This window comes from Bison bison, unplaced genomic scaffold (assembly GCF_000754665.1).
Source record: "Bison bison bison isolate TAMUID 2011002044 unplaced genomic scaffold, Bison_UMD1.0 scf7180017864533, whole genome shotgun sequence".
NCBI lineage: Eukaryota > Metazoa > Chordata > Mammalia > Artiodactyla > Bovidae > Bison > Bison bison.
The window spans coordinates 1695729-1708867 of NW_011495082.1; the positions used below are offsets into that span (position 1 = coordinate 1695729).

The following is a 13139-nucleotide window of genomic DNA, read 5'->3' on the forward strand; positions in this document are numbered from 1 at the left end:
TAGGATCTTTTTATTGGATCAGAGATGCCTTTACCTACAAATGATGGATCCTGCCAGTCACTTCTGTTGCTGTATTCTGCATTCTAATTCAGATTGGCTTTTTGAGTAATAAATTTTATTTGCTTACAAGTCATGCACACATTTTTCCCATCCTAAATTTGTCTTATTAGAATTTTCTAACTAAATTTTTTATAGTTAGAAAAATAAGTAGCATTTGACATTTAGTAAACTTTTTTCTAAAATTATAGCATAGTTTTAAAACTTAAACTTACTTCAGATATACATTGTGCCTTATTCTTGTGTCACTGTTTCATAACTGAACAAACTTCCAAGTATTATCATTTGCAAAAGTGCCTATAATGCTTTCAGTACTTCAGAAATAACTGATGCTGATTACAGAGCAATTTGATTACTTCATAGAAACCATTAAATGCTATTTGAAGTCAATTATTTGGGGCCTGGAGTAAAAGTAGTTTACAGAAAATTTGAGAATCGTAACACTTACCTGTCCTTCCCAGAAGGATTCTAACTGTTAGAGAACCCAAAGGCTAGTAATGTCTTTTTATTATTGCAAAAGTGATTAGCTAACAGAATCAGCTCATTCCCCCTAAGGTTACCCTGCATACCCCTACTCAGGATAAGATGCTGAAAGAGAAAGCACAGTGGTCTTTCACTTGGTGGAACTAACACTTCCTGAGACAGATACTAGAAGAAAGGAGGAACCTTTTGAACACTATTTTAGACATCATATCTAACATGTATTAATTTATTTAACTTTTTAAACAATTTGATGAGGTTGATTCTGTAATTATGCCCATTTTACAGATAGGAAAACTGGGACCAGAGAAGGTAAGTAAATTACTTAAAGCGTCAAGTCATCCTTGACTCTTCTTTTTGTCTCTTACACTCTGTATCCAAAGTGTCAGGATCATCATGCCATCTCTGCCTTCAAAGTATATATATAGAATTCAACCATCACCAGAAATATTTTGGGCCTGGAGTAAAAGTATGTTCCAATAGAAGTTTGAGAAATGCAACACTTACCTATCTTTCCCAGCAGGATTCTAACTATTAGAGAATGTCATCTCTTTGTTTCTACCTCCTTCTGCCCCCAACTCCCCTTTAAAAGTGTACCACAAAACAAACAAACAAACAAACAAACAAAAACAAAAAAAACTGTACCACAGTCAGAGGAATCCATTTAAAATGTGAGTCAGACCATTTCACGCCTCTGTTTAATACTAAGAGGTGGTCTATTTCATCCAGAGTAAAAGCCAGAGTCCCTGCAGTAGCGTGCAGTGTCCCGTGGTCCTCTGAACTCTTCCTACCATCCTTCCCTCTCACTCATCTCCACTCACACTGGCTTCTCTGCTATTTTAAAAAAATATGTCAGGATCTTTGCTGCATTAGGATTTTTGCTACAGCTGTTCACTCTGCCCAAAATGACTTTCCCTTAAATATCCACTTGCCTCATTCTTTTACTTCTTTCAAATTTCACTTAAGTTTTAGCTTCACAATTGAGACCTACTCGTACAATATTATTTATTGCTGCTACTTGCCCTACCCTGTAGAGCACTTACCACCTATTAACATACAATTCAATTTGCTTATTCATTATGTTTATTATCTCTTTCCATCTTTGGAATGCAAGTTCCTTGAGGGTAAGGATCTTTGATTTATTCACTGATGTATCTCAAGAACTACAACACTGGCACTCAGAGAACTATTGAATTCATTTATCAAATGAGTTTTCTTAGCCATTACCTGAGAAAGGCAGGATTTACAACTGGAGTAGGAGCCTGCACACCTAAGGTCTGTGCAAAAACTTGCTTCAGTGGTTGTTACACTCTCACCAATCAGATAATCTGCTTCCCTTTGGGAGGAATGTATGAGACTTCCTTCTCCAGAACTTTGTAGAGAGAGTAGGCTGAGAAGCCTTCCCTCCTGTCATCTAGTAACTTACCAAAACTTGGAACGTGAGGTCGTATTCCTGCCTGTAGTGTCTTCGAATGTAGGTATTGTTGATTGGTTGACCAGCCTTTATGTTAAATAGGAAAGATTTATATAATCCTGAAATCAGGTATTTAAATCCACATGTCAGTGTTGTAATGTCTTAAATGAGGGAGTGAAAGTGGCTCTGTCGTGTCCGACTCTTTGTGACCCCAAGGACTGTAGGCTGCCAGGCTTCTCTGTCCATGGAATTCTCCAGGCAAAAATACTGGAGTGGGTTGCCATTTCCTTCTTCAGGGGATCTACCTGACCCAGGAATCAAACCTGGGTCTCCTGCATTGCTGGAAGTCTTAACTGAGCCACCAGGTAGACTACAAATATGCCCCATTCTGTACTGAAGAGTAAATATTATCACTACTGTGATGAAGATTGATAAGTACAAATCTATACAACTAGGGACATAGTCATCACTATTTATCATCTGGGTGCAATGTATCTTTAAAATTTTTTAATTTTCTTGGTCATTTTCTGAATAATTTGTAGGAGTAAGAATGAAGATTTAGTACAAAAAAAAAACTTCATTAGAAATTTAATAAGAATTAAAAGTAGTAAACCCCAATTTTTGTTCTGTATTTCCTTGGTTATAAAGGCTTGTTCCTGAAATAGAAGGCAGCTAACTGTTACCCACTGTCATGTACGGACCTGAATCATATCCATCTTGTAAACCCTAATTTCAGATACAGCTTTTATAATAGTTCTTGCTTAAAATTCCTTTGGTTCTTTTCACATTTTTACTGTCAAAATGCAGTACTGATTCTAGATTTTAAATATATTTCAGCTGCGTTCTAGTTTGATTCTTTCTTGTTCTTGCAACATCAGCTGTAATACTTTGGAAAACTTTGTTTCATAATTTTGTTGTATAGTACAGTCTTCTTTACTCTGTAAGTGTAATATATTTTTATGTTTAGGTTTGTAAACATCAATTAGAATGGTTAATATGGTGAATTTTAAAATTTCTACATTATATGTTTCCTTCCAGTAATGTTTAAATACAAAATACCTTTGTCCATTTATAAGCCATATTGAGTAAATCTTGATGCAAATCATAAAAGTTTTAAGAATCCTCATTTTCTGTTAGGAAACAGGTTTATCTAGATTTCTTGTCACAAATTATTGCATGATGTCCTTCCTGTTGAATCACTAACTAGATGAGTGCACCATATTTCCTTTATTTCCCTAGAAATACAACATTTTCTCAGCACATTCTTGAGTTTGAGAAAATTCATCAAGGATATTACCATATCAAGAATTATAGTCTGAAACTTTGCTTATAAAAATCAATTTTATCATCACAGTAGATCAGAGTATTGATGTTGCTTTGCTTTCATCATCTGATTCCTTTTATAAGTGTCAAACATCTTTTTCACTTTTTTCTTCTTGCTAATATGGGCAAAAAATTAAGAATTCTGAATTTTGATCTGCACTCAGTGAAAACTAATGAACAGATAACAAAGATGGCCTTTTGTAGTTTTTGAAAGATGCTGCAGTAGTTGGCAACAAAGGAGAAAGCGCCAAAGGTGATGCAGTAGTTGGTTTATTTCACTGGTGCATCAGCCTCTAGGCCAAAGGTCGGCAGACTTTTCTGTAAAGGAGCAGATAATAAATGTTTTAGATTTTGTGGGCCATTCAGTCTCTGTCTCAGTTACTTACACTTTGCCTTTGTAGTGAAGCAACAACACACAGTATGTAAAAGAATGACCATGGCTGTGTTCCAGTAAAACTCTATGTCCAAAAACAGGCCGTGGGCTAGGTTTGGTCTGTGTGCCGTGGTTCGCCATTCTCTTCAGCATACTTGAGTGTAATTGTTGAGTCATGGTGAAATGGTTCCTAGGATGATAAAATAGCCGAGTGTTTAAAGATGTAGGAAAAAATAGGATTCATGAAAATTCTATAACATATCTTAGATATAAAACGGTCAGCCGGATCCATGAATCTCTAAGAAAAAGTCATAAAATATTAATTCTTGCATTAATTCTTATTAATTAATAAGAGCTGCTCAAACAAACTACAAACTAAAATTGGGTCCATTGGACTAGATGGTAATATTGAAGATTGACTTCTTTGGGGAAGATCATTATAAAGGCACTTATATCTTTATATGCTTCCTGACATCCTAATTCTTTTATTGTAGGGGGTTGTGGGGATTTAGCAGTTACGATACATGCCTTCCTATAGTGCAGTGTCATAAAACCAGTAAACCCCACAGGATTATGGGAAAGGTGGAGTTACGGGTACAACACTGAAAAGCATCATCAGTGACACATAAAGACAAGAAACTAGTAACAATTAGCAGAGTTTTTATATGTGGTAATGGGTAAGAATTATTTAAAATGGGTAAGAAATATGCTAAACGGGTAAGAAATATTTAAATACTGCTGCTGCTGCTGCTAAGTCGCTTCAGTCGTGTCCGACTCTGTGCGACCCCATAGACGGCAGCCCACCAAGCTCCCCCATCCCTGAGATTCTCCAGGCAAGAACACCGGAGTGGGTTGCCATTTCCTTCTCCTATGCATGAAAGTGAAAGGTGAAAGTGAAGTCGCTCAATCGTGTCTGACTCTTAGCGACCCCATGGACTGCAGCCCACCAGGCTCCTCCATCCATGGGATTTTCCAAGCAGAGAGTACTGGAGTGGGGTGCCATTGCCTTCTCTGATTTAAATACTAGGTTGGTGCAAATGTAATCGCGGGTTTGGACCATGAATTTTAAATCATTATAGCTAGACTCAAATACATCTTTATTAATCAAAGTAGGAACCATTACAATCAACACATTTTTTTTGGCCACTGAGAAATAAGTTTGTGTATTCCTGTAGCATTAAAACCATACTTCAGGATTCAACAAACTCTTGGAAAGCATTTTCTGCATCCTGGCTGGTTGTGGAAGTGTTTTCCCTGCAAAAACTCATCAGAGATGCTTGAAGAAGTGGTAGGCATTTGGTGAGAGGTCAGGTGAATATGGCGGATGAGGCAAAACTCTATAGCCCAATTTGTTCAACTGTTGAAGTGTTGGTTGTGAAATGTGTAGTTGGGCATTCTCATGGAGAAGAATTGGGCCCTTTCTGTTGACCAAAGCCAGCTGTAGGCATTGCAGTTTTTGGTGCAGCTCATCAAATTGCTGAGCGTACTTCTCAGATGTAATGTTTTGCCAGGATACAGAAAGCTGTAGTAGGTCAGACCAGCAGCAGACAACCAAACACTGACCATGACCTCTTTTTGGTGCAAGTTTGACTTGGGAAGTGTTTTGGAACTTCTTCTCACTCCAGCCACTGAGCCAATTGTCTGTATAAAATCTATTAGTTGCACATCATAGTCTGATAGAGAAATGGTTCATTGTTGTGTAGAAGAAGAGAAGATGACACTTCAAAATGATTTTTTTTGAGTTTTGGTCAGCTTATGAGGCACCCACTTAATGGAGATTTTTCACCTTTCCCAATTTGCTTCAAATGCCAAGTACTGTAGAATGATTGACACGAGTTCTTAAGCGACTTCTCACATAGTTGTAAGAGGATCAGCTTTGATGATTGCTCTCAGTTGGTCGTTGTCAGTTTACTACGGCCAGCCACTATGCTCTTCATCTTCAAGGCCTACTTGGCAAAACCTCTTGAACCACCACTGCACTATATGTTCATGTTCCTGGGCCAAATGTGTTGTTTATGTTGCTAGTTATCTCCGCTGCTTTACGACGCATTTGAACTCGAATAAAATCGCTCGAATTTGCTTTTTGTCTTAACATCATTTCCACAGTCTAAAAACTAAACAGCAATAAGTCATTAGCAAAAAAGCATAAAGCGAGAAATACGCATTAAAATGATGTATAACATAAACACATTTATTTAAGAATGTATTCCAAAATCAGATGGCAGAGTTCAACAATGCAAAAACAGCAGTTACTTTCGCATCAAGTAGTACAATAAATAAGGCACTTTACCTTGAAAAAGGCCTGAAGTTTTCTTGTGGAAGAGGCCATCAGAAGGGTTGTAAATAGTGGGAAGTGGTAAAAGGAGGACTGTCTGAAATCAGACACATTAGGACGCCAGATGTGGCTGGATGGATATGGCTTATAACACTCAGTGAATCTAGGCAGGCCGTTAGGCTTTTGGGATGTATTTTGCGTATTCTTAGGCATCGCATTTCAGCTGGGTGCAGCTTTCTGCACTGACTTAGAATTTCTCGAGGATGTAATTGTGCATAAGCAAACATGAATTTGCTTTATGCTCAAATTGGTCCAAATCTATCAGTTATGCTGGGACAAATGCATGTTTTCAAAACAGTGTTGCTATAAAGCACACAAAAAACTGTATTTTAAAAAATAGTTCTTGAGAAATGGTAAGGGCACCTTTTTGAAAATTTCTTTGGAAAGCAGAATCTCTTAATATGTATGTTACATTATTTTAGATTTTGGTATTATTATTTTTTTAATGTCTAGACAGGAACAATCTGGTTTTTAAGTTGGTAGTTTAGTAGATTTTACTTCATTTCCATAAAGAATTCATGAAATAATTTTAATATTTTTGAAAATTCAGGATCAAGAACAAGTACTGAATGATGCAGTGGATGGCAAGGAAATTTATAATACAATTCGTCGTAAAACAAAGGATGCCTTTTATAAAAATATTGTTAAAAAAGGTTATCTTCTAAAAAAAGGTAAGTGTAAACTTTTAAGATTAAAGATTCAGCTTCTTAATAGAAACATTGTGAGTACTGGGCATAAATCTTATTGAGATATGAATTTAACAAGTTGGCATCTGATTCTTGGTCCCCTGGTCACCTGTCCATAACTCTTTTTAAGTGAAAATTCTTATTGACATTTATCACATTCATGGTATTGAGGTTTCTAGTTTATATATTTGCCTCAGTTTGGCATTAAGAAATGTGGGGGATGAGGGGTGCATGACTAGCAGAAGAGATTTTTTTCCCTTAGGACCAGAAAAGAATTAATGCTAAGCGAGAATTTTAATGATTTATTGTAATGAAATCTCTAAATACACTGTTAAGGTACCCTTGTCACTTACCTTGTAATTCATTAAAACAAGGAATATAACAAAATATTTTTCTACAGATAGATTACATTTTCTCATTTTATAAGGATTGGTATTATTGAAGCTTTGGGAATAAAAATTGAAATATGAAATATATTTGACTTTTTTTAAGCAATGATCATTTGTATGATTTTACTATCGGTGATTTTATAGTTCATTATTTGGCTAAGGGAGAACAATTTGTTTTTTTTTTTTAACAGGAAAGGGAAAAAGGTGGAAAAATTTATATTTTATCTTAGAGGGCAGTGATGCCCAACTTATTTATTTTGAAAGTGAAAAACGAGCTACAAAACCAAAAGGATTAATAGATCTCAGCGTGTGTTCTGTCTATGTTGTTCATGATAGTCTCTTTGGCAGGTAAGAAATTGGTTTCCTATATATTTTTGGAATTGTTTTAATAATAAACTAGTATGTTCAGATCATTTCAAAGCATAGCAAACCAATTTTGAGAGCCTGAAAATCATCTGAAAATGTCATGTTTACTTTCTAGGATAATTTTTGTTTTTCTCTTTTAGACTAACTTATGCGTAAAATTCTACTTCCACTATATCACATAGAAATCTATGGATCTCTTGTATATGCAGTGTGCTTCCCTGCACTTACTGCCAGTCTTTTGAATGACTTTGATTCTTGTCGCCTTTCTCCTATTTTATCATTCTTGGTTAACTCAATGCATCTGATAGTACTAGATCACTCAGTTGTACTATATTAACTTGATTCCTAAGAAAGCTGATGTTGAGAGACAACTGTAGTATAAAAACAATTATTTCAATAGAAAAGAGGAGAGAGTATTTCAGGTTTGAAATTAAAACTTTTTTTCTTACATTAAAGTCACAGTTTTTAAGAAAATAAATAGAAGTAAATCCTGAACATCACAAGGCAAATTCAGCACTTAATTCCATCTAGATTTTTGTAACAAGGGCCTTTCTTTACCTTTCACCATCAGTATTATTAATAAACCTATTTGACCACTTAAAAGATGGACTATCTGTTACGAATCCATTCTAGTGTTTTTGGGTATACTTAGCAATTTTATTACGTATTGCTATGGGGGCTTCCCAGGTGGCACCAGTGGTAAAGAATCTGTCTCTCAATGCAGGAGACACACAAGATATGCTGGTTTGCTTCCTAGGTCAGGAAGATCCCCTGGAGAAGGAAATGGCAATCTACTCCAGTATTCTTGCCTGAAAATCCCATGGACGGGGGAGCCTGGTGGGCGAACAACCCATGGGGATGGCAAATAGTTGGACATGACTGGGCGACTGAGTAAGGCACACAGGCATGATGAAGGAAACACAGATAATTACAACACATTTTTAACAATCTATTTTCTGCTGCAGGATGGCATTTCTACTAGGCAACTTCAGTTTTTCCTATTTAAGTTGGGAAAGCTTCAAGAGAAATACCTGTAGAGTGTACAAGCTTGTCATTTTTTCCAAATTGTGTTTAGGAGGTCACATTAGTATTATCTGAAATTTAACAGTGCCTCTTTTAAGTGATTGAATAGGTTTGGGAGATGCTAAATTGAACAAATAATTTTCCAGACAGTGGGACATTCTGAAGTTGTAGCCCATGTTTGTATTGTGAATCATCAAGAGTGAATCAACATGAAATACTATGAATCATCATGAAATACTATGTGAATCATCATAAAATACTATGAAGTATTTGATGAATTCATTTAACCTTGATACTCTTGCTTGATACCCAGCCCCAAACACTTCTTAATATCTCTTGAAGACAGCTGTCCAAAAAACAAAAAAAAGACAAATCTGGGTAAGATAGGAGTTAAGATTTTTTCCCCTCACTTAACAATCTGGGAAACGTGGCCTTCAGATGTAGCAGGTCAGACCTCTGGCTTCCTCTCAGTCTTGCTGCTCTGCCTTGCTTTGTGTGTACTGGGTTTTTGTCACAGAGCCACTTCCTTCATGAGAGCAAAGGTGGCAAACAGTGCCAGAGAAAGGAGCAGTGAACATTTCCTCCAGTAACTACTGAAAATACTGAGAATACAGTATTTGTTGTGTTATCAAATAGATAAAGTCATTGTATATTTCTTGCTTTGTGTAAGTGTAGAGCCCTGTATACTGACTTACCTTGAGCATCTGGGTGGAGTCTAATGTGAAAGTTCATGGCAGCCTACAGCAGTAGAGATGACTGCAATGCTCACCCAGCCTGTGGTGTAGGAATGCTGGTCAGCCCTGCCGTTCAGCTGTTTTCTCCAGTGCTTTAGTTGTGTAGCTGTGCAATTTTTCCAGGTTTTTTCAGTATTATTGAGATGTCTCTAATATTGTTTCTTTATATTAAACTTCTGACTTTTAATACTGCTTTACTTTAAATATTAACTGTTTCAGAAGCACAAGTTGAAAGACATTTCAGTCATACAGAGTTATTGCTGTACTGAATATTTACATGGGAGTTTTGCACCTTTATCTTTTCTTAGGCTGAATCTTCTACTGTGGCAGTATTTATTGTTTTATCTTTTTAAGAAGGATGTTTTTGATGGATATTACATTTTAGGTTTGGTGATTATTTTCTTTCAGCCTTGTAAAGAGTCTCCAACATTTTGTCATTCTGATTGTTTCTCTTTTGGAGACTATATTTTTTTTTTCCTTCAAGGTGTATACTTATGTCATCTTTCTCTGGAAGCTTTGAGATCTTTCCTTATTCTTAGATTTTCAAAGGTTAAATCAATATGTTCCTACTTTAAAAAAATATTTAAAAAAATTTATCGTGTTTGCAAAGCTTCTTTATTCTTAAGACCTGATGTCTCCTGTCGGTTTTGAACAATTCTCCGTTAGTGTCTGTTTAAACAGCCCAGCTGCCACTCTCACTTGACTCTTCTGGAATTCACATTGCATGTTATCAACCTTCCACTACATCCCATGTGTCTGTTAAACAGTTTCCTCTATGTTTTTCATAATGTTTTTTTCCTTTCTGTGCCTCAGGTTAGATATTTTCTTCTGATTTGTCTTTCAGTTCACTATTCTTCTGTAGTTAAATGCATTTGTTAAGATCTTAATTTTATTTATTACATTTGCCACTTTATAATTTCCACTTGAGTCATCCTTTATATTTCTAGTTATCTAACAAAATTCTTTTTTTTATCTTTTTCAAAGAATTTTAATTACTATTAAAAATATTTGAAAGTTGTATCTGTCCTCAACATCTATAATATATGTATATCTTTCTCATCTGTTTTTCTTTCAGCTTTTCAGTCATTTGATCCTGTAATATCAACTTATGTTTGACTAAATAGTGGACATAGTATGTGACAAACTGTAGAAGCTATACATAATGTTATTGCCTCCAGAGAGGACTGTTCTTCTGCCAGATAAGTTAGAGTAGGGGTAGTTCATATTGATCTGCCTAGGAAGCAACTGCAAGTATTGGTGAAGGCTGTTTTATCTCTGATTTGCTCTTACTTCTGAAGGCATAGCCCTTCAGGTGTCTCAACAGAAAGCCAGCTCATCTAAAGGCCCTGAACTTATTTGTCTCTCCCAACACTTGTGAAACTCTGAATGTGCTTGGTTAGCTTTTTAGCCTCTTAGATGCTTTCTGCTTATTGCCTCAGCTTCCTGCCCTAAGCAGTTTAGGATTTGGCAAACACCTTGAAAAGAACGGCTGTGGAGAATGTCAGTCTCACCTCGTTATATCTTGGTCCCTCAAGTCTTAGCCACCTCATTGTTCTCCAGTGACTTCATACAGTTGTGTTTTGTTTGGTTTATATTTTATCCATCCAGGAGGGTTAGTCTGGTACAAACCACTTTCAGAGTCAGAAGTTTTCAACTGACATATTCCACTGTTCTATGGTATTCTTAAAGCATTGAAGACATGGTTTTTTATCTTTAATCCATATGTTAAGCTTGTACTCTGTGTATTTTGCTATGACCTTCTAACACCAAGGTCTAAGATATTTCTTTGGTTAAAGCAAGAAATACAAATAACACTTATTAAATTACAAAAGTTTGAAGGCCCTTTTAAACTTTCAAATCTAATTGGAAAAACAACACATCTTCAAAAAATATGTAAACTACTAATATTGTATTTACTCGTCAAGTAAATCATATGTAGTACAGTACATACTTATAGGAAGAACAGAACTAATATTTAGTGTACACTACTATTAGGTCATCTGATCCTCAAAATACACTTGTTGACATTTCCATTTTAAAAGATGAAAAATGGCCAGTTGTTAAAAAAATTTTTAAGTTATAAAGAAGAAAATTAAAATCACCCATAATCTACTGACAGATAGCTATTAAGAACATTTTGGGTCTACAGAACCCAAATGTCTAGTCTTTCCTCAGTACATAGAAATGTGTATTATGTATCATCCTTAAGCTGCAAGTTTAGTAACATACTTTGTTTTAAAGTCTTTAGATTAGCTGTATGCAGTTCTAGCACTTCTGCTTCAATTTTGTTTTAACTTTTCAATTTTCTTGTAACTTTTCTATTTTAAAATAATTTACATAGTACTTTGAAATGTTTTTAAACTTTGATAGATTTCAGTACTACAGACAGAAAGCTTTCTAAAGTATATGCAGCTGACATATTCTTTTTAGTAGTCTAGTACAGTGGATTATTTCTCTAAATGAATTGTTAATTTTGTATAAATTATATAAGTATATTGATTTTTTTTCTAAAGTTGGTATAAGTGCTGTAATCAGTACATTTTGTTGAACTTCCTAATAACTTTTTGTTTGTATTTTAAAGGCCAAACTGTTTCCAGATAGTGGTTCAGCACTTTAGTGAAGAACATTACATCTTCTACTTTGCAGGAGAAACTCCAGAACAGGCAGAGGTAAGTTAAATGTTTTTTCAACCACTATAAACCTTTAGTCAGTCCATATTTTCTTAACTAGAATAGAAAACTATTGTACTTACAGTGATAAAAAAAAGATGTCTGAAATCTAATCATCTTTTAATTTAAGCAATAAGAACTTGCATGTGTAAAAAAATTTTTGAAAGAAATGCAAAAAAAACCCCCAAAAACACAGTGAAGGGTTATTGGGAAAATTCCATTCTAAATTGACCTTAAAATACTCTTGTGATGTTCGGCTCAACTGAGAATGCTCATTTAAAATCTTCTCTGAAGAAAGGTTGTAGATCAGATCAGATCAGATCAATCGCTCAGTCGTGTCCAACTCTTTGCAACCCCATGATTTGCAGCACGCCAGGCCTCCCTGTCCATCACCAACTCCCGGAGTTCACTCAGACTCATGTCCATCGAGTCAGTGATGCCATCCAGCCATCTCATCCTCTGTCGTCCCCTTCTCCTCTTGCCCCCAATCCCTCCCAGCATCAGAGTCTTTTCCAATGAGTCAACTCTTTGCATCAGGTGGCCAAAGTACTGGAGTCTCAGCTTTAGCATCATTCCTTCCAAAGAAATCCCAGGGCTGATCTCCTTCAGAATGGACTGGTTGGATCTCCTTGCAGTCCAAGGGACTCTCAAGAGTCTTCTCCAACACCACAGTTCAAAAGCATCAATTCTTTGGCGCTCAGCCTTCTTCAGAGTCCAACTCTCACATCCATACATGACCACAGGAAAAACCATAGCCTTGACTAGACGGACCTTTGTTGGCAAAGTAATGTCTCTGCTTTTGAATATGCTATCTAGATTGGTCATAACTTTCCTTCCAAGGAGTAAGCGTCTTTTAATTTCATGGCTGCAGTCACCATCTGCAGTGATTTTGGAGCCCAGAAAACTAAAGTCTGTCACTGTTTCTGCTGTTTCCCCATCTATTTCCCATGAAGTGGTGGGACCGGATGCCATGATCTTCGTTTTCTGAATGTTGAGCTTTAAGCCAACTTTCTCACTCTCTACTTTCACCTTCATCAAGAGGCTTTTTAGTTCCTCTTCACTTTTTGCCATAAGGGTGGTGTCATCTGCATATCTGAGGTTATTGATATTTCTCCCAGCAATCTTGATTCCAGCTTGTGTTTCTTCCAGTCCAGCGTTTCTCATGATGTACTCTGCATAGAAGTTAAATAAGCAGGGTGACAATATACAGCCATGACGTACTCCTTTTCCTATTTGGAACCAGTCTATTGTTCCATGTCCAGTTCTAACTGTTGCTTCCTGACCTGCATA

At 36.0% G+C, this 13139-nt stretch overlaps 2 protein-coding genes across 5 annotated transcripts in view; one reads left to right on the forward strand and one right to left on the reverse strand.

Moving 5' to 3' along the window:
- The window catches only part of RASA1 (RAS p21 protein activator (GTPase activating protein) 1), a 109543-nt gene that overhangs the window by 75344 nt on the left and 21060 nt on the right, over positions 1-13139 (forward strand). The window contains 3 exon segments of the mRNA XM_010831899.1: positions 6533-6653; positions 7249-7405; positions 11762-11849. Of these exon segments, the coding sequence (XP_010830201.1) occupies positions 6533-6653; positions 7249-7405; positions 11762-11849 (366 nt within the window).
- The window catches only part of CCNH (cyclin H), a 63672-nt gene continuing 52785 nt past the window's right edge, over positions 2253-13139 (reverse strand). For 3 of the 4 annotated variants that reach the window (XM_010831892.1, XM_010831890.1, XM_010831898.1), the window contains exon 9: positions 2253-3837. In XM_010831892.1, the coding sequence (XP_010830194.1) occupies positions 3757-3837 (81 nt within the window). In that variant the 3' untranslated portion in view covers positions 2253-3756. Of the gene's footprint in view, positions 3838-4938; positions 5762-13139 lie in introns of those variants that run through there. The other variant, XM_010831891.1, reaches the window with a different exon arrangement.